This window comes from Chelmon rostratus, chromosome 21 (genome assembly GCF_017976325.1).
Source record: "Chelmon rostratus isolate fCheRos1 chromosome 21, fCheRos1.pri, whole genome shotgun sequence".
In the NCBI taxonomy this organism is placed as follows: domain Eukaryota; kingdom Metazoa; phylum Chordata; class Actinopteri; order Chaetodontiformes; family Chaetodontidae; genus Chelmon; species Chelmon rostratus.
In genome coordinates, this window is record NC_055678.1 from 8,425,527 (window position 1) to 8,450,283 (window position 24,757).

General features: G+C 41.1%; 3 protein-coding genes across 3 annotated transcripts in view; 1 reads left to right on the plus strand and 2 right to left on the minus strand.

The window, feature by feature from the left end:
* LOC121625243 (testican-2-like) overlaps window positions 1-11,085 on the plus strand; it is a 42,745-nt gene extending 31,660 nt beyond the window's left edge. Inside the window, exons 5-11 of the mRNA XM_041963322.1 lie at window positions 2,875-2,983; window positions 3,472-3,586; window positions 4,287-4,406; window positions 4,531-4,749; window positions 7,202-7,264; window positions 8,176-8,313; window positions 9,109-11,085. Of these exons, the coding sequence (XP_041819256.1) occupies window positions 2,875-2,983; window positions 3,472-3,586; window positions 4,287-4,406; window positions 4,531-4,749; window positions 7,202-7,264; window positions 8,176-8,313; window positions 9,109-9,254 (910 nt within the window). The 3' untranslated portion in view covers window positions 9,255-11,085. The remainder of the gene's footprint in view (window positions 1-2,874; window positions 2,984-3,471; window positions 3,587-4,286; window positions 4,407-4,530; window positions 4,750-7,201; window positions 7,265-8,175; window positions 8,314-9,108) is intronic.
* A 2,631-nt stretch (window positions 11,086-13,716) lies between these two features.
* Window positions 13,717-19,405, minus strand: sar1aa (secretion associated, Ras related GTPase 1Aa). The gene is made up of 7 exons (XM_041962877.1): window positions 19,391-19,405; window positions 18,245-18,317; window positions 17,710-17,829; window positions 16,925-16,990; window positions 15,863-15,966; window positions 15,628-15,759; window positions 13,717-15,506 (listed from the first exon to the last, which is right to left on the minus strand). Exons 2-7 carry the CDS (start codon window positions 18,300-18,302, stop codon window positions 15,390-15,392), a joined length of 597 nt encoding a protein of 198 aa, XP_041818811.1. The 5' UTR covers window positions 18,303-18,317; window positions 19,391-19,405; the 3' UTR covers window positions 13,717-15,389.
* Window positions 19,406-20,304: 899 nt separating this feature from the next.
* On the minus strand, window positions 20,305-24,011 carry ppa1a (inorganic pyrophosphatase 1a). The gene is made up of 11 exons (XM_041962786.1): window positions 23,914-24,011; window positions 23,663-23,727; window positions 22,926-22,979; window positions 22,465-22,584; window positions 22,293-22,379; window positions 22,083-22,209; window positions 21,856-21,983; window positions 21,234-21,319; window positions 20,829-20,898; window positions 20,557-20,596; window positions 20,305-20,472 (listed from the first exon to the last, which is right to left on the minus strand). Exons 1-11 carry the CDS (start codon window positions 23,972-23,974, stop codon window positions 20,444-20,446), a joined length of 867 nt encoding a protein of 288 aa, XP_041818720.1. The 5' UTR covers window positions 23,975-24,011; the 3' UTR covers window positions 20,305-20,443.
* Between the last annotated feature and the right edge of the window lie 746 nt (window positions 24,012-24,757).

Genomic DNA, 24,757 nt, shown 5'->3' on the forward strand with positions numbered 1-24,757 from the left:
TACTAACGCTAATAGAACTGATGCAGCCAATAAAAAGGAACAGAATCATTTCACAATTTGTTTGCATCTTGTTTAACATGTTAACAAACTGCTGCAGCTATGTAACATCTATCCAAAGGTGCTATAATCAATATATTTATACCATCAATGCCACGAAAGATCTCTGATAAATCTACTGTACGCTACCTGCTCAGCACCAAACAACAGGCAGACACAGTTAGCAACAAGCTAACTTCACATAGTGAAGTATTTCGTGGTTAAATATCCAGATATTTCCTTCAGGCGCTGAAAGAGACCAAAAACAAAGCCAAAAGCATCAAATAAATGCTAATGTTGCTACGTGTCTACTGGATGTGTAAATATGCTTGTCTATCGGGCCCTATCAAGTTAAAAGGTGAAGATGAGCTGCTGTTGTGCTTACAGCTTGTTTTTGCTGCCCCCAAGTGGCCAAAAAAATAGTTATTGCAGGTTTAGCTAACTACATTGCCAGTGTCAATTTATAAATGCAAAGGTTTTCATTTTCAAAAGTTCTATAGTCTCACTTTCAATGAAAATGTGGGCAGGTGTCTGGGTCAGGTAGGAAACTTCAGTGGCAACTTACTTGTTGTGATGTCCCGTGTTTTTAAAAGTGTTAAAAGTCACTGAGGCTAATTATTAAGAATTTCAGGAAAACTTTTTGTGGACTTTTTTTTTTTTTTTACCTAGCATGACACTGACACAACATTTAAAAAGGAAACAGAACAAGGTCCATTTTATTGTCCTTCACTTTGCAACAGTGCTGTTATGTCTCAAACCACCTGAAAGCAAGTACACAGCATGTACTCGCTGTGTGCTTGACCCCCCCATGTTGATGAGAGGTGCTTTAGGAAACATGGTTAAGACTAATCACTGGAAGATGGAGCAGAAGTGGAAGACGGGGAGGTTGAAACCACGACAACTAAAGCATACTGAAGGTATTTTCACATTTTGAGCATTTAACACCTGGGTTTATAGTATGTCAGATACTCTTCCCTTCACAAAGACTCTTTCGTTTTCTGTGATAGACCTCTCTGAAAAGTATTTATCTATTCCCTCACCCATTCATTCCACTCTGGCTGAAAAACAAACGAGCAGGGTCGCACTCTGAAAAGAATTAATGGAGTGAATTATTACTACCTGCAAAGTCTATCTGCTGCAACAGGCATTTATCTTTTTCAATAAAGTGCTTCATTTACAGAGTCACTCCAGAGATGAGAGAGACTGTGTCGAATAATGGGTAATAAGCACGAAAGCAAGCACACTAAAACCATCCTAGCGTCATTAAGTGGCAGGCCCAGAAGTCGTATGGCACACTGTGTTCACTGAACATGAAGTCAATCACCGTGTGAGAGGAAAGCCAGCAGTTTTATGAATCAGTGCATCCAAATATTAAGAGGCGATGCAGACAATTTTGCTTTTATTAACCCGGGATGCAGGATATGTGCCTCTTGGGTTTCTGCTGCCATCAGTGAATGTGAACATGTCTTCCCCAAGCAGTGTCCCGTCACATTACACTTCAATCTCCTCATTAGAGTGAACAATTATTTTATTGACACATGCACAATAAGGCTGAGAAATGGAAAAACAGTCTTGGGAGATCACATTGTGGCGTCATCATATTTTAAAGGAGATAGTGGATGATGAGAATGGCTGAGATCTGGATGGATGTGAGGAGGAGTGGGCTTCTGGTGAGCTCGGACCTGAGTGCTGCAAGTGATGAAACTGGAGGTGAATTGGGTGGAGGAGGATCGCGGAGGTTTGCACTAAAATGACGGTTGACAGCAACAGAGAGGAGAACAGACTTAAGGTCTGTCAGCAAAGGTGAGATAGGATGATAGAGATCGTAAACTAAATCTGATTAGTTTAACTGGAAGAGTAGATGCTCCTCATCAGCTGATGCAAGGAAGGAGGAGAAGAGGGAGAGAGAGGAATGAGAATGAATAACTAACATAAGGATAGTCTTCCTGATTCACCTCGAGCTAAGATTAATTTGTTTTGCAGATTCTTACAATAAGTGCATTACGACATGACAGGAGCAAGAGCTAGACCGGACAGTTCTGAGCGCACTCCTCAGACAACAAGCAACTAAAAGCACGTTCATGGCTTCAACGCAAGTGCCTGTTTTTTGTTTGTTTTTAGAGCAATAAGTCATAAATAAATGTGGTGTCAGGATGTCGTCTGGAAAGGTGATTTTCAGCCCGCAGCAGAGGATGGGCAGTGACTCTGCTGTCCTGGCAGTTCATTCGACCACTGTGGAGGACAGACAGGCATTATCTGTTACTCTCTGTCGAGTGTTTTCTTTGGAAATACTCTCTAGAAAATAACTCAGGAAGCTGTTGACATTGTGCAGCAGGGTCACTCTTTCTGCAAAGACACTTTTTTCAATTTTTAGTCATATTAGCGGTGAAGCTAGGGAAGGCGATGTCAGTCAGTCAGTAATATTTTGGTTATGACCAAATACCTGCAAAACCAACCACATTCACATCAGCCTGAGCTTTAATTTGTCTCGCTAATTAGCAAATCAGCATGCTAACATGCTAAATTAAGATTATACCGGTTGATGTTTAAAAGGAATTACCTTTACCATTGTGAGCGTGTTAGCTTGCTGGCATTAGCATTTAGCTCAAGCACCACTGTTCTTGGGTGTAGCCTCCCAGTCTAAGTATCATTTTTCAGTGTTGTGAGCACCACCTCTGTTGTGTCAGGGTAGCATCTCAGTAAGACATATTAAAAAACTGGCAAAATAAACCATCTGCATGGTTACATCCCACCAGAGGTAGAGCTAAATGAGAACATTTCTTTATAATTTTGTTGGACTGGCATTTTAACGTTTCCTTTCTTTCCTCTCGTGTTCAGAGTCGAACAGTCGGGTCAGCTGGAGGCTCGTGAAAGCAGCTGCAAGCCTTGTCCTGTTACTGCCTCCTCACCTGTATGCGGCTCTGACGGACACAACTACGCCTCCGAGGTAAAAGAGAATATTCTGCACCCGCATCTCTCTTTGAAAGCACTCAGATAATTTTTCTTTTGCTTTATTTCTGGACTGTGCCGCCATAAAAACCCTGAAAAGAAATGGAAAGTGCCCGTGTCATCGTTTTAAATAATGAGAGGAGTCCAGTCAAGTGCTGTTTCCTGCTGCGCTGACATATACGTGGGCGCAGCGGGGCAGCACAGTTCATCACAGCTCGCGGGAGGACAAGTGCACCGGCTCGATGTGGCCGTATGATTAATGACTGACGTGGTTTTGAGTGGCATCATCGTACACCGGCCGCTGCCAGGACTCTTTATTGATTTATGTATAGTTTTTAATTTTGACCTTGCATGAGAAGGCAGCGGAAAATGACAGCTCATTCTTTGCTGCCTTTCCCTAAGTGCAGTGTCTCATCTGAATGAGCAATCTCTTTTTCCTGCGGTCACCCCCATAAATATTTTAACTGCGTTTCTCTCTTCTTACAGTGTAAGCTGGAGCAGCAGGCCTGCCTCACCGGCAAAGACCTGAGCATCATGTGCGCTGGATTTTGCCCCTGCTCCACGGCCTCCATTGCCAACACAAACACTGACGCAAAACGCGGCAAGTTCCCTTTTGTCCACCATCTTTTATCTTCGTTTTGTGACTCCCACCTGCTTGTCTCCTTTTCACGGATCAAGGTTTCAAAAAAAAGAAAGTCATCACGCGCTGGTGGCCACACGAAGCACGATGTAAGCAGGACTCCAATTTTCTCACAGACCCAATCAACCCGGTGCTCAGCGTTTGGGATCAATACTCACCAATTTCAGAGATTACTGTTATCCAAATATCCCCCATGTGGTCAAACTGCTCTTTCAATCATGTGGTAATTAATTATTTAGAGTGTACACTATCTATCATTGCAGCCAAACAGTATTGATTGTCCCGGCTCTTGGGCATGTGAAAATGCCAATTGATCAAAAGGATGAAATGTTACTCCTGCTTTTCATCTGTAGCCTGGAATAAGTGCTTTGCCTGAGACGGAAAGTGGATTTCTATTGGAGAACAGCAGCTTGCTGCAGTGGAGTTAATTGCGAAATAATGTTTTTCTTTGATTAGCGGACCATAGAGTTATAAATGACAGCACAGAAACCCCACAGCACACCTTAACAGCTTTACCGTTGTACTACAGCATTCTGTTCACTGCACACCAGCGAGAGCAATGTCAAGCAGTCCATGAATGTCTTTTGGGAAGGGGCATCAGATTGCTGTTAAGTGTCTGCCAGAGTTGTGAATCCTTGGTTTCCTTTCTTTGCTCCCTCAGAGAGCTGCACCGGCCAGGACCTGGCAGACCTCGGAGACCGCCTGAGAGACTGGTTCCAGCTCCTTCATGGAAACGCGAAGCAGAATAACTCTGGCAAGCTCGGAGCTGGCACCGCTTCAGGTTAGAAACTCATAAAGCGGCTTTATTGTCTGCTGCCTCCTAAACTTGCAACTCAATTGTTAATGCGAAGAAATGTAGTATAAACAGAAAGAAACTACTGCGCTGTGCAAATTATTTCTGACAGCGCTGGACAAGAGCCTTGTAGCCAGCTGCAAGGACTCCATCGGCTGGATGTTCTCAAAGCTGGACACCAACAGCGACCTGTATCTGGACCAGGCTGAGCTGGCTGCCATCAACCTGGACAAGTACGAGGTCTGCATCCGACCCTTCTTCAACTCCTGCGACAGCTACAAGGATGGGAAGGTCTCTACGGCGGAGTGGTGCCTCTGCTTCTGGAGAGAAAGTGAGTGAAGGGATCTCCACTGAATAAGCACAGAGAGCCGAGTCTATTTTCAGTCACTTCTCTAAAAGGGTGAAATAATAGCAAGGTTACATCACAGGGAAATGGAGGGTATGCACTGACGTCACTTTATTCCACCCTCCTCATCACCACAGAGTGGCAAAACAAGCCTGCTATGGCTGCTGTGAACAATGAGTATATCTGAAAAAACTAAACTGTCACCATGATACTTAAACTGTATTTATGTATTTGTACCTTGACAAAAAAACCCCGGAGAGGAATAGTTTTACATTTTGGGAAATGTGCTTATTCACTTTCTTGTTGAGAGCTCAGCGGATCAACACCACTTTTATATTGTAAGTATGTAGCTAGAATCAGGATACGATTAGCTTAGCTTAGCATAAAGACTGGGAGTGGGGGGGGGGGCAGCTAGCTTGGAGCTGTCTGAAGTGAAGATATGCACACACCAGCACTTCTAAAGCTAAAAAAAATAGTAAGAGAGAGTTACAGCACCTGAACACAAACTGTCATTTCTGATAATATCATGTTAATTAGTGATCTTTAGAGGTGCTCGTGTTTTTACGGACAGACCTTTGAACCTGGTCTTTATTCTAAGCTGATCGCCTCCTGGCTCCAGCTCCATACTTTTCACGCAGATATGAAAGTGGTATCAATCTTTTCATCGAACTCCCTGCAAGAAACTGAATAAATGTACTTCCCAAAATGTCAAAGTATTCCTTTAACCAAGTCTGAAAGCCTACAGGCAGTTATTTCAAAGTGGGATTTGTCAGCCCTAATCAACATCTTCAAAGCACATTCTGGTCGTCTGTTGCTTCTCTTCTCTTTAACCTTCGGCAGTTTGTACAAACTTTTGCTTGAAATCTCCATCCATACGGCCTGTCCAGGTCCGACAATATTCCCAGACATGATCAGCAGTTCTCCACCCCTGCTGAGAACAATGTGGGCACGACCTCTTTTATCTGAGTCATCTGACGGTTTGCCAGACTCACTCTCTGGCAAAGTGAAACTCCTTCTTCATGGCCTCTCAACTGAGTTTTATCTTTCCACCATGCTGCAGAATATCCAGTCCTTATCTGCTCTAGGGTTCCCCCGAGCTTGCCAAGCCTGCAAAGATTCCTTCTTCGGCTTGACAGTTCCCTTCACCACCGCTTTTTAATATTGGTTTCTTTGGTTGCCGCCACGATGGGCACCAACACTGAGGAGCTGCATCTGCAGTGAAGGCGCCAGACATTCCCAGTTCACCCTCATTGTGTGCTCGGGCTTATTTGGTCTGTCATTTGGTCTGGTCCTCCTCCACCTGATACCGGGTACATTTATGAACTCTGCTTGAACATGGTGTTCCCTTTGGGCTGTCCGTGATTAGCACAGAGTCCAATAACAAAGCATCATTGTGTTCGGATCAGGGAGGCTGCTCCCTTCAATCAACCCCCTCCTGGTTTCTCTGTCATCGATCATGTGGATGTTGAGGTTCCACAGAAAAACTATTGTTTTTCCTCTGTGCAACATGCGGTCACACAGATGCAACTACCTCTAAATCTATTTGTGAAGCTGGTTGCACATCAACTTTTAGAAATTTGTCAGTTTTTACATATGAATGCACAATTGCTGAGATATTCAGTATGGTGACACCGGATGACCTGCACTTATACTTATAACAATATCAGTTTTCAATGTCTTTTGATGGTGAAACATGGTTAAGGTCTGGTTTGATTCAATAATATTTTTGTGATGAAGAACTTCAACTGGGGTCATGTTTTGCTGCACAGAAGTTGAAAGCAGATGAGCAGTGAGTTGGGCTAAGAGAAACGTGCTGTTTCAGCTGTGCACATCTGCACCATTTGACCTTTACGAAACAAATGCAGGAAATTCGTGACAGTAACCTCATTTGCACGCCGATAATCTCATTGATCGGGCATTTAACCTGCATGCAATAGATTACACTGGCTCCCTGATCAATCCCTGATCAATTTTTCATTTCTTGCTGTTGATATTTATAAACTACTTCACAGTTAGCCATTGAGTAATAATGGGTTTATGATAATGATCTGGAATATGATGTCACATGATATGTTGTATTTAAAATGACATTCAGTTTTGTGCAAACACAGAACAGAGATGCTGTGAAGGCAGGGAAATATTTCTGTGAAAATCTACAAATACTCGAGAAGGTTTATCACCTTGGGAGACAATACAAAGTGCCTTTCTCCTCTTTGTTTCTATTTCTATCTGTTCCAGAGGAGCATTTCCTCGTCATTCTCAGACTACATCCATGTGTTCTTTCACCGAAGCTCTCAGCTATCGATCAGGCTCCGAGGGAATGAAATATAAGACTTCTTAAACAAATCAATACGGCAAAAAGTGTAATTATGAAGCGCATTGATTGAGATAAAGTTTGAGGAGACTTGTCATCACTTTTCTTGTTTGATTCTCACAGAGCCGCCGTGCCTCGCTGAGCTGGAGAGGATCCAACTGCAGGAGGCAGCCAAGAAGAAGCCTGGTAAATGCATTCATCATAAGAGCCCTGTGACGTTCAGGATATATTTGACTGAAGATTTTTGAACACCGCACTTGCACAGAAACACCTTTTGGACAGGAAATCACCACTGACTCACTTCAGATCCTTTCAAAGCCTTAAAGTTAGCCATGGACTGCACGGCGTGTGCCCCCACACTCGCTCCTGGTCTCCAGGGTGCGCTTACGTAACAAGGTGCAGCGGGCGAGAAGCTGGAGGAGGCTCATTTAAGAGATCACAAGCACACGGCTAGGATTAGGCCCTAATCAGGCTGGTGGGGGGATTATGGGGCAGCGCTGGCTTTGGGAAAGAGCAGGGCTAATGCGCCTGTTTGGCTGTCTGAGAAACCCCATGCCACATGCTACCTACCCAGCATGCTGCACATGCTACACAGCTGCTTTTGTCAGCTCCTAACCCAGAGATATGTTCTTCCATCCCTGAAGCCCACTTGTCTCATTGCTTGTGTTTCCTCTTGTTTTCATGGTAGTGGTGGTGGCGGTGGTGGTTGTGAGGGGGATTCGGTGCTTGTTAGAGAACTTCGCTTTGGGTTTGACAAGTGTCCTGAGGGAGGCTGAAACCGTGGAGCTCTGTCACTGAGGCTGTCACTACATCTTTAAATGCCACTCTCACAGCACAAGGACGCACACTACACCAACATACTGCATGCAGTCACATTCACCAGCATATGCATGCTTGTGTAAAACAAACAGAGAAGCTCTCTCTGTCTCCGTGGTATTCTCTGCCAAAAATCTGACTCTCTATCCTGACTGATGGTTTTATCACAGGTTCACTAAGGCATGCTGGCAGTCTCGTTTATGCAGCACTCATCGCAGGCAGCAATGTGTGCTGCTCGGGGTATAAATATTTAACAACTAGGCATGTGCACGTCCTTGCAGGGATGTACATTCCCAGCTGCGACGAGGACGGCTACTACAGGAAAGTGCAGTGCGACCAAAGCCGAGGGGAGTGCTGGTGCGTCGACCAGCATGGCGGAGAGATGATGGGCACCAGAATCCATGGCAACCCTGATTGCGGTAAGATGGGGCTGCATTTGGCAAACAGATATTTCTCACACTGTACACAGCAGGAAAATCTCCCTCTAATGAAGTACAAGCCTGATTCCAGCAAAGACGGGAGATAATGCAATCATTTGCAAATGAACTGTGTTTACCGACAGCAGTTTTACAAAGTGTTCCTGAGCCCATGAAGTAATAACCTTTAAATCATGTGTTCACAAAGTGCTGAACCTCACTCCATCCTCACTTGTGATCGACTGAGCCTTTCCAGATACCCCTTTCATACCCAATCATGATACTATCACCCGTTACCAATCATCCTGTTTACCTGTGGAATGATCCAAACAGGTGTTTTTGGAGCGTTCCACAACTTTTCCAGTCTTTTGTTGCTTCTGTCCCAACTTGTTTGAAACGTGTTGCTGCATCAAATTCAGAATAAGCAGATATTTACAAAAATCAATGAAGCTGATGAGATACAGCATTAAATACATTGTACTACATTATTCTTTTTTATTAATCAATAAATAATTTAGTCTATAAAATATCAAATAGTGGAAATACTCATTACAAGTCTGCAAAGGTGTTGTCTTCAAATTTCTTGCTTTGTCCAAAACAGTCCAAAACCCCAAAATACTCAATTTACACTGATAGATACCAATGGAAGACAGATCATCTTTATATTTGAGGGACGAAAACAAGCAGTTTCGCTCGATAATTATCTGTCAGTCAGCTAATCAATCAATCAATCAATCAGCCAAATGTTTCAGCATTAATACATCAATAATCACTCCTTATGTGTTTATCCTTTTCCAGAGGAAGTGGCGGGATATTCTGGAGATTTTGGGAGTGGGGTCGGATGGGAGGATGAGGAGGAGAAGGAGGCAGAGGAGAACGGAGAGGAGGCGGAGGAGGAGGAGGAGGAGGAGGGCGAGGCAGACGATGGCGGGTACATCTGGTAGAACTGTCTGACCCCAACGCAGAGAGCCGAGTCACAGCTGCTGGCCTGAAAATCTACAGGGACGGCTCTCTTCTTACCGCAAAAGATTTTGGGATGGGACTGGGGAGGCATGGAATTGTGTATCATCCTGGTGGGATGTTGTGGTGCTCGTCCACGGATGAGACGATGACCAGTTTTTGTCTTAGATATGTGTAATTGCTTCATTCTCCTCTCTGTTTTTTGAGCAACAGAGCTTTTTGTTTTGCCGTCCTGAAAAGCAGGACCCACTGACTACTGCGCCATAGGTAGCTAAAGTCCATCAGAGTTCCTATCTTGTCCGACCGCCATCTATGCATATAGAGATTACCAGTAATTTTGTATTGTGTGAAAAATTGCTTGAGTATTAGAGCAGCCGTCCCACTGGAATGACCAGAAATCTGAATTTTAAGGAATAGTTTGACATTTTGGGGGATGCGTTTGTTTGCTTTCTTGCCCGGAGTTTTATTAGATCCCCTTCTCACGCTAAATATGAAGCTAGGTCGTGGAGACGGTCATCTTATCTTAGCATAAAGAGTGGGAACAGGGGAAAACTCTGTTTAAAGGTAAATAAATCAGCCTGCTTGACCTCTAAAGTCTGCACAAAACCTACAGTGTAAAAACATCACGTTGTCTTTTCATGCGCTGGACTATCCAGGAAGTCACTGCGCCAGGAAAAGAAGTAGTCCGGAAAATGCTAATTGCCGTTTTTACAATTTCTGCACACATTAAACAAATAGGATATAGCATGTAGTAGTAGGCTAATTTTACAGCTAACTAATTTTACTTTTAGACACAGTCTAAGGCTAGCTTTGACCCACTGTATGTTTCCTGCTCAGCACCAAACAGCAGAAAAACAAGTTAGCAATTAGCTGGTAAACACAGTGGAGCATTTAGTAGCTAGATATTTCCCTAAGGATTTGGTGGAGACCAAAAACAGAGCTAAAAGAGAGTAAATATTGGACTTGCATTCAGGTCATGGTCAGAAACATGACTCCAATCGGATGCTAACGTTGCTTCGTAACTGTTTGCCAATGTTTGCCGTTTCAGTTTGAAAGGTGATGATATGTCAATGATTGGTCAGTGTTCACAACTTGTTTTCACTGCCCCCAAGTGGCCAAAACATTTTTTTTTTTTTTTTTTGCAGCTTTGAGCTAAACTAATCCAAGCACCTCTTTGTGTAGCTGTCTCGGATTGGTAGCAAATAAACATATTTCACAAAATGTAACTATTCCTTTAAAGCAGTGCAGTACAGCATTGTTATGTATTTCCAACCTGATTCTGTATATAAATCCCACGTAAATGATCTGTGAAGCAAACTTCGAGGATTTCAGGTCACTAAGGTTTCAAGCTACCTTCATGATAAAGGTGCACTACAGCTCATAGCAGTTTTTAAATCATAGATGCTTTACGAATTAAGTGGATACACACAGTTGTACAGGACCTACATTTCCAGTTGGATTACTTTTATTGAAAACCTGTAGAATGTACTTTACTGACCCAAACTGCACCCACAGTAGAAACCAATAGTCGCTGTCTTCTGCTAACTCTGAAATCATGTCAAAGAATGTGCTACAACTATGTTTATGATGAGTTTGCAACTTGAAAAACTATTTTGTGTTTATATAAAAAAAATGTGTGCATTACTTGAAGTTCTGTGTGTATACTTGAATTCACATTGTAATTTTTTTCTATGAGAATATTGTTGCCATGTGTCCATTCATGCTATTGGTAGGCCAGACATTTGGTTGTTTCTAGTATTGCATGTTAGTAATTAAGAATGTACTTCTAGGCTGAGCACTTTACTAATAAAGGCACTGGAGCCAAACTGTATGTTGATGTTAATCCTTTCCAGCTATTTCAAAGATGAAAATTATCATCCAAAGAGAAATTAGGTTATGTTGTGGCTACAGTGCCACCAAGTCACACCTGTAGCTTCCTCTATATTTAATGATGACTATTTTTGCAGTGATCCTGCTTGATAAAGATAGCAACACTGTGCTTAGGTGCCTGTGGGGAAATTAAATGAATTTGTGAAGATGAAGGCAGGTTGATTGTCCTCACTGCAGGAAGGTGGTCAGGTGAGGATGTGGATCGCTGCGGCACTCAGCTTTTTTACCAGGAGATCCGTATTTTCAAATTTAGCTTGTGCGCTAAATACAGATTTTGTGTATAAATGAACTGACACCTCAGCCTACCTTATATGGAGAGTTCTGCTTATAAAACACAAGCTGGATGTGTAAGTATGAATATGGAGCACAGAACTACTTTCTCATGACCTTTTGGGTCCCCCACCTGGTGTGTGGAGCACTTACTGGAGCTTATTAAAGCTAAGGCGTGTAACTACCGCAATTACATCTCATTATGTTTAACAAGGCATTAACTAAATACAGTTTCATCATCATCTACAATTAGGGAGCCTGCAGTGGAGTAAAAACAAGTGAGAGCTGATAGCTGCTGCCTCCTCTCAGCTGAGCCGTTGACGAGCAGAAGGGAATATTTGCTGGGGATATTTTGGTGCTCAGCTGCCACCTCATGCTAGACAAACAAATTACAGCCAAAAGGTGCACCACTAAATGGCCACAATGTGAAGACAACACTGTCGGATCTGCAATGCATGGCTCTGTAGCTGTTTGCATAAGTACAATGGCAATGCTACAGTCAGCAGTAAAAGTCATGGATTAACTCTTGAATAATGCTTCAGATAAGGTTCAAATGCATTTTGTCATTGAACAGAAACAAGGTGAGTTTCCCGAAAGGTTGACCTCCGGGACGCAAAATGTTCACCAAATAGCAGCAGCCATATTTTATGAGTAAAGGAGCAAAAAGTGCAATACTTCCCTCTGAAATGTAGAGGAAAACTAGAAAACACTCAAGCAACAGGAACTGTATTCAGTGCGTCAGATGAGTAAATGTGTCAATACCTTCAATGCAAAACTTTATTTATATACCTTTTTTTAAATGGTCTTGATTTTGTTTTAACAAGGCTAAGGGTCTACAGCCATGCTAGTGCCTCTGTGAGGCTGTACCCTTGCACAGCCGTGCTTTGACGAAAGTGCTAAAGTCTGATGCTAAGCAGGTATGTTTACCGTGTTCATCATCAGACAAGCTGAATATTTGCTGGATGAAAAGCCAGAGCACCACCAAAGCAATTATGATTCACTCTGAGGCGAACCTCATGGTGGAAGAATAAGAGGATCAAAGTCAGCTGGGTGCAACGCCTTCACCAATCCATCCGGCACATTAGATATTTCCAGCAGTAAAATAATTTCTACTGCTGACAGGCAGCCAGTGAGGGGCAGCAGGGATTGGGGTAATGTGGTCACTTGTCTTGCAGTATGTAAAAAGGCTGGAGGTTGCTCTCTGCAATTTGCTGCAGTTGGTTGATATTACACTAAGGCGCGTCACAATAATTAAGCCTGGAGATAAAAGCTTCAACAACTTTCTCCACGTCTGTAAATGACAAAGTGCCATAACGTGATTGCACCACTTGAGCATCTAATAACAGGTCTTACTCAAAAATTACTCCAAATTACAGTCTTCTGGCTTCATATTAGTCGACAGATAAGCTTCTAAGACAACACAATAGATAAAGTGCTCAAAGAGGTATTTACTGTCGTGGACTTTATGTGTTTCCCAACATTAAATCACAGTGGATGTAATTTGGATTTTTATAATTTAAAAAAAAATCTGAAAAATGGTGTAAAAACACAAAACAATTTATTGCAAAAGTATAGAACCCCAAAAAGTCCATATATCTTGGGCTAATGACAGTTTTGAGCCCCCCCCCCCATCCTTCATCGGAGCACTTCCTTGGGACTTATTTTTTTAACTCCACTGGTCAAATCATAAGCACATTGTTTCCATTTGGAGAGGTTGGTTTTCAGGATAACAGTAAAGTCCCAATTAAATGCATTGGGATTCAACATTGTAAAAGAATAAGCATGAAAAAGTGCAATGGGGCTGAATTTTTCTGGATCTGTATGGTCTCTGTAATTACTAATTACAAACTAACTACTATACATGACCCATAGCAGAGCCCTGGGGGATGCCACAACAGGGTGGGGCACTTGAGGACAAAGCTCCTCCAGCCACAGCAGAGAAGTATCTCAATATTATTCACTTTCCAGTTCAGAAAACAGGTTAAACTTGAGATATCTCTCCTCGCTGGTATCATTCCCACTTCATCTTTTTCTGTCAGGCCTAAAGCATGAAGCAGATGCCGAGCAAATGATGGAATGTGACGATCCCTGAATAATGTAGAGGTGCCACTTCAGCAGTTTCCCCTGAAGGGGGTACTGGTTACTTTAAATTAATATACAGAACAAGAATACAAGTGTGTGAAAATGACTTTAATTGGAGTTGAAAATAAAGATGATGCATGGCCAGCTGAGTCAGAAAAGAAGTCATTTTAATTACATTTGAACCATGAATCACATCGATCAATCTTTATGTGCGGATGTTGTCATTCAAGGTCAAACTGCTTGCACAGATAATTATTTCAAGTTACAGTCAGTTACTAATAACTCCAGTACTTTATATTGTCAGCTAAAGCGCAGTTACTGTACAAACATTTACAACTGTTTTATACATAATTTACAGGATTCAGCAACTGGTACAGAACACTGTTCAAAGGAAAAGCAGTTTGTTTACATGCACATCTCAGTAAACACCCAAGATTCCTTGTATAAAATCTGTTTCACATGTATCTTTTTGTCTCAGTCACAAACATCCCTGCATATATTAATAAGTAAAATATTCAAAATGTTGCCCTGTAAACATGGGATGCAGCAAACAGTAAAAGTCAAAGAACAGATTAAGAATAGAATAGTACATATTAATGTGCACTCTCATATCTTTTAAGATAGTCAAAAAGTACCTGCAGCACTTCAACCCTGTTGCACAGCTTACATGCTGGTTACATGCCCATATATTGCTCAGGCTCTAACTAAAGGAATAAATAACAAAGGATAAATTACCCATTAATTTCATTAATGACTGATTTCAATAAACAGGCTCAGAACTACATTTATTCTTGCTTACTCATATAAAGTGGAATATAAGTCTCTGCTACAGTACAGTTGGTCATTCTATTTTATTGCTTCCTGACATTTTAAGGGCAACACATTATTACAGCCTTCATGATATAATAAAGCAAGGACAGCAATTGAAAGTCAGAAAAGTTCTGCACGGACATTTTATCTTTGAGCTCTGCATTGAAGAGCCTCAAAGTCAAAGATAAATTACGAAAACTAATTTTGGTCCAGCTGACACATTTCGAATTAGATCCCTTCAACGCAACATGTAACTTCACTTTTGGGTCCACGCATAGAAGACAAGATGCAAAAATAAACAAGCCAATTGCATCAAGACACTGAAAGTGAGAAGCACATTATTCACAGCACACTCATCAGTGAGCGGTTCAATTTGACGCCGTTTGCTCCATCATCTTTGCATTTATTTGTGGGACGCGCTGTCTTTTCTTCTTTTATGGTGTCTTAAGGGGATTTGACATTATTTTGGCTCAGAGCTCAGCATGGAAGATATCTTTTGTTGAAGTCCAAATCTCTCTCCCTGCTAATCCGAAAGTCATTAGCATACATCTTTGGCTATATGCTTTGAAGGCAGTGACTGCATAGCATAGGATTAAACAAACTAAAATTGATCTTCTGTATTTAGTTATTTGTCTAATTTTAAAATCTACATCCGATGTCAGACAAGCAGTAAACTACGCATCCCAACCACCAGTGACTCCTTAATTTTCACCACTTGCATCCTAATAAATTCCCACTCAAGTAGTTGGTCTATTCCATAATTAAGCAACACAGATGTGTACATATCTACATTCTTGCATAATGCATGACTGTTCACGTTACAACTCAGTTAACATTAATAACACACGTAGGACAGTTCACCATGAACCACTTTTAAAAGTTTGCATAGAAACCTTTAAAACCTGAATAAATGCTATTAGTATTAAAAAGAATATGCTTTTAGTACGCTCTTAATAATACCGTTTGAAATTTGGGCTGATTGACACTGGCAAAGACACAAAATCTTTGTCACGCTTCATGAAAATGTGTCAAGGAAATCCCTTCTGGTTAAACTTCAGTCCTGTGCGTCAGTCGATGTACTGTGATAACCATCTGAAACCTTCCCCATAGCCTTGCTTCTTCAGCACGCTGCACATGAAAATCTCCAGCGGTCGGACGTTCAGCTCCTTCAAAGAGACATTTCCCTGTTGATAAGAATACGGATAAATGAGGACGGTGGTCATCAGGCACCAGGACATGTGCCCACACAGACACGGGGATCATATTATTTCTGTAATTAAAAGACAAGGTCTATGGCACGCCTACCTTTCCGGTAACTTGACCATCAAGCGCAAAGGCTCCTCTCAGTCCTCCTTCACTGATGGCCTCTGGACGGTCAATTTTATTACCCAACACCAGCACTGGTACATTGCAAATGGTCTCGTCTCCCAGGAGAGCCTAAACAAACAAGGGCAGCACAATCATCATCAATCTGCTGTTAGCAGACAGCAGTCAGTACTGAGTGAGGCAAACAGCTTGTAACAGCGGTGTTTAATCTTACATCGAGTTCAGTCTTGGACTCTGTCAGCCTGTCGTGATCCGCACAGTCTACGAGAAAGACGACTCCATTCACAGCCGGCAGATAGTTCTTCCACACTCGTCGAGCTATCAACAAAGAAAAAAGTGTTTGTCCTTGCGGCAGTTCAACTGAAACTATGAACTAATAATGATAATGGTGTCAATGGTCCGTCCTTCACTGATGCAACAAATGTGTACATGCCTACAAAGTCTTGACAAAAGGTCTAATCAGAAAACGTAAGTGAAAACACCTGTGCAGGAGCTGATTTGACTCTTAAGAAAAATATGAATTCACTATTTTACCATGAGATACAGAATAATGTTGCAAAGCTAACATACATATCCATACACTTTATAATCTAGAGGGGTAAAGTCTCCTCTTTCTTCACGTGTTTTCTGCAGCACTGACACAACCTGTGCATACAGGAACTTCCTGCCTTTAAATTTCAGTTCAAATGTGCTCACTATTTTAGCCTCAGTATTTTCACAAGAGCTGATTTGAATTACACAGCAGCACTGCAGGAGCTACAGAGACACCATGTGGCAGCCACGAGAACTGTGATTGGTCAACTTGATTCTGTTTTCTCCAACATGTTTCTGATGACAGAGGTTAGTGAGATGACAGTGAAGGCAACGTGGAGCAAGTTGACAAGAACACTCAGTAATCTTCTAATGTTTGACTGAAAATTGACAACAATTTTAATACATTCGTATTTATTTTGTGATCTGAGCAAACCTATTTCAGGGGAAAACCTTCTCCTCCCCGCATTTTTTTCTTTTATCAAAGAATTTACAAAAGAATTTGAATGTGGCTACTTCCACTGTGGCTGAATGAGATGGCCTGACAACGTACAGCAAATCCATGTCATTTTGTGGTGGCACTACGACAATCTACAGGATAGCCCTACGCTGGATCTATGAATCCTGCTTTAAAAGTTGGTATTTCACCAAAATCTGTTTTGGCAGCAAAAAAGCAGTTATAGCAACATCATTTCTGTGTCTGTGTGTGCATATAATCATTGGCACAAATGGAGAAAGATCTCACCTTGCACATGTCCTCCCAGATCGAATGTCGTAAATGTCATCCCACCGATTGTCAGCTCTTCAGAAGCTTTGAGAGAGAGAAGATAAAATTCAACAAGGCTGGAAATTTCAGAGTAAGTCACAATACAACACTACAGCATTTTGCCGGCATGATGACATCAGGCAATTCTGCGATAGAGTACAGTATATACTGCAAAGCAGTCAACTTTGTAACGTAGAGAGAAAATATACCCCCAGATATGTGAAAGAATTTTCCAAAAAGGACGAATCAATCAAGCTGTTTTCTAATAAGAATAAATAATATAATAATATAGTTTATTTGTATCATACAAAGTGCTTTGCAACAAACACATTAAAACAGCAATAAAATACACAGTAATGTATGGATAGACAGGCTGTCATAAAGGATGAGGGAGGAATACAACTTGAAACAACGGATGATTAAAACCACCAAGTAGAAAATATAAAAACAACGTGGGAATTAAAATTGAGCAGTGCAAGACTTGAGTGTAACGTCAGAATAAAGCACAATGTAGCTTAGTACAGTAAAAACAAACCTAATTTTGAAATGATAAGAAAGCCTTTGAACAAAAATATATCATCAGCAGTGATTTAAAAGAATATACTGATTTACTGCATAATAAACTCTCATGAAACTGCTAGGCACCAAAACACATGGAGTTTTTGATAACAAGCTGACTCATCTACGATATCAAGCTGACCCATCTGAGTTCTAACATGTCAGCCAATGGAGGATGGCACACTACTGTCTGAATCTCTCCTTACTTGGATGCAGCGTTGGCACGTGTTGGCCAAGTCGGTCATCTTTTAACATGTGTAGGAGTGTTGTTTTGCCAGCATTGTCCAGGCCCAGGAAAACCAGCTTCCCAGACTTTTTGTACAGACCTGGAAGAAATATTTCATAATTTATGGGTGAAAACCACGTCCTGCTTAATCCCTGAGGTGGAACATAACTAATGCAATAACATTGACTCAAGTGCTTTACTTGAGTTTAGTTCTGAAGAACAGTGAACTTCGTACTTTTACAAGCCTGGCACCACTTCAGAAACAATGTTTCATGCTTATAGATTACTCTGTGGTCTGTTTCACACGCACACAGCAATGGATTAGTTACATAACACCAACTGGACCACATACATTTCAGTACTGCCAACGTGTCACAGTTTAATTTAACACCAAAAAACATCATTTCTCAAAGTGAATTTGATGAAGTACTAGGGGCATTGCTGCTTTTATAAAGCAGAACATTGCATTACTTTCCCAACAGTTTTAAATCATTGCAAAACTGCAAAGTACTTACCTAAGAACTGTAAAACACTATTAAACCCCCTGTAGATCCAGTCGAATAAAAAAGACATCTTGATGGTCTTTGACTGAAACAAGAAAGAGGTCAGATTATTACTATATGATAATGTTCTGAGTGCGTATAGTTTGTCATCTCATAAGTGTTTCTAATTGTTTTGCTGCTACTTATATGTAAGTAAGGTGGACACAATATTAGAGAAAACTCAGTTAAATGCAGTAAACGTGTCACATTTTTAAACAAGTTATTAATTGAGTTTATTTGCAGAATAATAGACATTTTTAACAGCATACATAGTAAGAAAAGTGCTGTTAACATTGACTGTAATCAATGTAGGTGAGCTGATTCCAGGGTTGGGGTTCTGCGCATGCTCGCCCACTGTCATCGCTTACTAGGACACGATAGAGCTGAACCATCCATTACTAAATTTATTTCACCTGTGCTATTCCTGCTATGACAAGCCATGTCCGCCGCGGAACGTAAAGGGTATATTATTGCATTACACTGCATCATCATTCAGGTGTTTTTAAATATCCCTGATGTAAAAGCACAGCTCCACCCACGCGTGTAGCAGGTGGCTAGCGCTGACGTTACCTTTAAGCAAAATGTACTATTCACAAAACTTCATGAATCGTTGGATCAGACTTAACGAGTGCATCCATACACTTAAATACACTAATCGCCGTTTTCGGCTGTGATAATGAATCCAACTGAAAGGACGCAACAGGTCCGATTAAATGATTATTACATTAGATTTAATAATTAGCTGGCTACATTATTTAACGGCGCTTCTTTGACAAAAAAGACAATTGCAATTGCCAACAATGTAATGTTCTGGCTTTTAAAACGCTAAAGCATGTGAAGCCATGTATCTGATGATATTTTGCTTGTTTCAGTGAGCTTCATACGCTACAGAGCCGACATAACGGTAGCGTTAGATAACGCTTTTTAGCTAGTTAGCGTTAGCATTTTAGCTAACGTTAAACTTATGGTACTTTCTAGCATATGATCTCGTGCGTCAGGCCGAAGCTTAACGGTCTGCTAGCTGTCCGCAAGCTCACTATTAGCCATGTTACCAGCACAGTATGTTTTAGTGTGTATTTACATTTGATTACTTTCTAACTCTAACGTTAGCTGACTTACCCCCTCGGTACTGTCCAGCAGCCCAACGCTAAGTAGTAGTGTCGGTGGTCTCCTTGGAAACAGTCGATAAGAGTTCCGGTTCTTCTTCTTCGTGGTTTAGAATTTGGAGTTTGTGTTGCAGTAGCGCCCTCATCTTGACAGCTGGCAGTCAATGAGAGATAACTGTGCCGAACAGCGTTGCAGAAATTTGAGCTGCTTTATCAAAATGTAACGCTCATATAATACTCTAGCTGAGCAGGAATGTCAGAAATAACTGTAACGTTTTTTTAATGTGGAAACAGTCTATGGATAAACCACTTATTCATTACCTGTCCACACACAGAGAAATTCTGGAAAGGCTCATTGTTAGTATATACACAGAATATTTCTTATTCTAATTCTGCTGCTGTCTCAAGCAATCACAGACATGATGCTATCAGGAAAACAGATAATGTTTTTATCCTACTATTTGTATATAAATTTATACTTTTAGCTGCTCCAACCATAGTTTCTAACCTCCTGCAGTTAATGAAGCTTTTTGTTTAATTGCAGCCTACAGAGGCATCCTTGGGGATTACTGTTAAGTGAAAGACTGAAAATCCTGTCATGTGTACTGTTAAGTTGTTGTTATATTTCAGGAACACTAAATACATCATTTATTGGAGTTGCCCACAGACACTAATGCAATTTGTTGTATATCTACATGAATTATTCCCTGTCTGTCTGTCTTTTCCTATCAAAACACTATTATCCACTTTAGATTCCTATTGTGTAGCAAAGTTCAGGTCTATGTGATAATGACAATATACAGTAGTAGAAATAAAATCAATATAATACACAATATCCTCAGGTTTAGGGTGGTTTATTGTTATGCTCTGCCAAGCCTGAAATTATAGACAGTTTTGACAGCGTTAGCATCAGACATCCACAAAGAAGGGAACAAAGATGCAAGATGCAAAGATGCACATGTGGCCTAAAGTAGAAATCCAACCCATCCAGTTCATGCATTTGTCTTATGTATTGAAACCAGACGAAGGAAGAAAGAAGTGAAGGTTTTTGCCCAGGATTTTCTTCTTACTTCTCATAGTAGAACCATTTGTCCACTGAAAACAAAAATCACACATGATTTCCATCGAGTACCAACATAGAGCGGCTGCATTAAAACAAATAAATGTACGAACACCCACCTGCACTTGCAATGGGATCTTCAGCTCCAAAAGCACATGCCTGTAAGAGTTTATAAAATTATTAAATAGTGTTTAGCAAATGCACTTCAGAGGTCACGAGGAATAGATGTGTGTCACTTACATATTTTGGACTAAATACAGTTAGAAATGGAGTTGTACGTATTGTACGACTGTTTTGTATTTGATGAAAGCTGTTATCTTCTCTAGTCTCATTAGGGTAATGGATGGTCTTTAAAGCTGCTGACATGAATTCCAAAATAAAACTCACTTACAGACTGAACCACAGCCTCTGCATCCCCAGCAGAGCAGCAGAACGGACTGTCTGAGACACTGGTGTTCATGCTGATTCAAGAAAGAGACGAGACAAGGAAAACAACTTCAGCTTCCAAATGATATTCTTGTACCTCCTAAGCAGAAAACTATTAAGAGACCTAGAAAGGCACATATTCACAATGTCTCTGTGTCATCTGCAGTGAGAAGGTATTTAACAGTCCATTAACTCAGCTGATACACTCTTCAATCTGTCAGCGCTTCATCAATTTTCACTCAGTGCTGGATAATTATCTTCAGCATGTTATGGCAGGAAATATTCATAGCATTTGTCACATGTGCCGTCATTTCACCCACTGTTTACGTCATGGAGCATAAGATGAATCCTGAATATGAATTTAACTCACCAGTTTAACTCGCCGGCATCAGTATCCTTAGAAATCAGTGCTTTCCAAAACTCATGGGTGCTCTTGACTGTTTTGATGGCAAAGTCCTGCAAATAACCAAAGATAGATTTTCCTCATCTACTCACTCCAGGAAGGCAGGTGGCCCAAACCATAACCCAACTTAACACTACCCCTACTCTACCTATACTAAAAACAATATCTGTAGTCATGTCTCCATAACATATTTTGCTACAGAGACAGCACAGCACAGACACTACTGTTGGCATATTATTGGCATATTACAGGCAGCTGTGTGCCTCTATGGTTATCAAGGGGGGATGCATTTTGGTCACATTGCTATAAGGGGGCTGGCATAGCCCCTCATCCCCCATCAAATCACCTATGAATATACCTGAAAAATACAGATTTGCTGTGATCTAAACCATTTTATATCTCATTTTCTCTCAGAAAATGTTTTATTATTCAATATAAACTGACATTTTTATTTGTCAGTTCCTTATCAATTTCATAGAACTGACCAGAAACAGATGTAAAAACTCATATCAGTAGTCTAAAGTTTAAAAGCACGTCGTAACAGTTTTGAAATACAACACAAATACTGTGACAGGTTTGAAAGGTGTACCCTGTCCTTGAACTCTCCGTTGAAAGCGAACTGGTTTTCAGGTTTCCCGTCTGGGACTTTGTATCTTTTGAACCAATCAACAGTTGCCTCCAGGTATCCCGGCTTAAGTCGTCTTACATCATCAATATCTGCAACACATCAACAACAAAGGAGAACTCTAAAATTTGGAACAACTTGAGTAACTGATGCCATTTTTCCAAGCAGCGTCTATCACAGTTTATTCATACTGTTAAAGTCGGCGGCTTCTGGGTCTTCGGTATTGATCACAATGACTTTCCAGTCGGTTTCTCCCTCGTCAATCAAAGCCAGAGTTCCCAACACCTTCACTCTGATTATTTCTCCTCGGGAGCACACCTGAGAATCGAAGGCACATTTTTGAAAAACAGTTGAATTTAAATCTGTTTCTTCAAAGCCCCTCAACAGAGTTGTTCCAGCACCTTATTTCCTATGTCACATATGTCAATGGGATCATTGTCTCCGCAGCATCCTGTGTCGCCGTCCTTGTGGTTGGGGTCTTCCCATGTCTGCGGGAAGAGAAAGCACATGTTTGATGGAGCAGAAACATGGTCTGGCTTCCTGTTGTTTGAATGTCGTCTGAGTGGGACTCGCCTGTGGAATAGCTCCATAATTCCAGATGTAGCCTTTGTGAGGAAACACATTCGCGACATAACGAAGATTCCCCTTCTTTATGTCCTGTTTCAGTGGGTTGAGGGGATCTTTGGTGGCAATCTGATAAACAGGTGGCCAAAACCAAGTTACATCAACTTAATAAAAACAGTGAGAGGCACTAACACACAATGTGGTCACTGTATTATTAAAATCACAATTAACTGGAACCAAAACATATTAGCTAAAAGGCTATAGGCTGGCCATCTCATCCTGTGATTACTATTCGATTCAGTGTAATCATTGTGTATCAAATCATCTATGCCTATATGCACAACACAAAAGTATGAATATGGATCTCTGCAGATCTTATTTTTGATGTCCACTAATTTTAGAAGATTTTTAATTTATGAACTACTACTATTATTAGGAGGGAACATGCATTAAAATAATTTTTGAAATACCTCCATTTTTGCATTTGTCCATCTTGGAACCTCCACGACGGCATGAAAAATATTCTGCAAGATGATCAGAAACTTAGTTTTGTTACACCGAGAATGATTTCTTTCCTGTTTTAAATACATTTCTATAAAACTTATCTTACTAAGATGCATAACAGTGACTATGGACTGAAAGACAGGCCAAAGCTTTGCAGTATTAAATCTATATAAACCACAAACATCCCCAGTTGGAAAGTGTAATGGATTGAAGTAAGTGTGCCAAGTGACTTAATGCCAATATACCACTCTAAAATAGAGGGATGGGAGCACTACATTTTTGCACAAACACTATGTTTCATATATTACTTCTAACAGGCCCACAATGGACTCATGAACCTTGGGGTGAAGCTTTTTTTCACCATAAAGGCCCAATGTAGCAGTTTTACAGTGCCCATTTCTGTCTGACCTAAGGGTACAGTTACTAAAATCAGTTGGAAGCACACCGACTACGCCCCCCAGGTAGTACAGGGATAAGCATCCGTCCACCACTGCAGACAAATTGACTGTTGGCACTATTGTGTTAATGCTCTGCTGAAGCCAAAACAGGAATAACTGCTAGGGAATAAAAAATAATAATTAAAAAAAGACACTAGAAATGGTAGTTTTACAACCATTAGACTTGCAACAAGAGGCATTTTAATGAACCTGAACACAGCCACAGCAAAAACCTGCAGCGTTAGCCGTGGTGCATGAGCGCTCACCTCTGCTTCATCGGCGTAGATGGGGATGTCGTGGAACGGAGAGATGTATTTGCCTGCAGAGTCCTCTGTGAAAAGGAGTAATGGATTTTTGAGCACAAATAAAAACACTGTGAGGAGATCCCTTCGTGAAGCTCTATGAGTACTTCTCAACACAGCTGTAGTTGTTGCTAGATAGGAAGTTAATAAAGCAACTATTACACACAGTCCAACAAGTAACAAGCAAACGTGTTCATTAAGAGAGCTGTGCTTACTGAAAAACACCCTGTACTCCTGGGTGTTGGGCCTGCCCCTCTCCTCAACGGTGAAGCTCATGTCTGCTGTTGGTGTCAGACTCTCCCTCTGTGGTCTGAGCACTGATCCAAGAGGACTAAGAGGCTCCTGACTGATAGGCAGTCATTGAGACAGACGAAGCAGGCATGCGCACTGCTTAAGAGACCTGACAGCTTCCTGGGTGTGTGACAGCAGGGCTGCTGCATGAAGAGTGTAAAGGTCAAACAACTGAGCTTTGCCGGCTTCTCTATGATCCTGTATGAATCTGTAGCCGATAAGTGTAAAGCAACCTCTGAGAGGAGCCCTCTCTCCTCAGAATCAACAGCTAGTTCTTCCACATTACCGCTTCTCCATGGCTGCAGTGTGAAGTTAATACCTTCTTCGCATGAGAAGTGTTTTCCACGTCCCTGTTGTAAGCTGTGGCCCTTGAAGAGCTCTTTTCAGACAAAAACAGATGGAGCTGACTGGCGTTAGCTGTAAACCAATTAACAAGGCAGGATTAAGTGGCGTGCCCTGTTGTGACTTCATGCCTCTGGAGTTTCACTGTAACTATTTGATAACATGCTTATGGGCCTATTTTTAGAAACATTATGCATAAAAATATGTGACTTATCTTTTTTTTCCCCTCTAAAATCCCTCACTTCCCATGTAGCCACAATCTGCCATTCATAAATCTATGCCTGCTGGCTTTTATTTTGAGCTTTTGTACACATGTTTTTTTTTTTCTGTCAAAGCATATAATTACATTAATTGAAAAACTTTTAATTCATGATATAGTGTAGCTAATTGAGACGCTTATTTACTTTTTTCATCATGACAGACTGC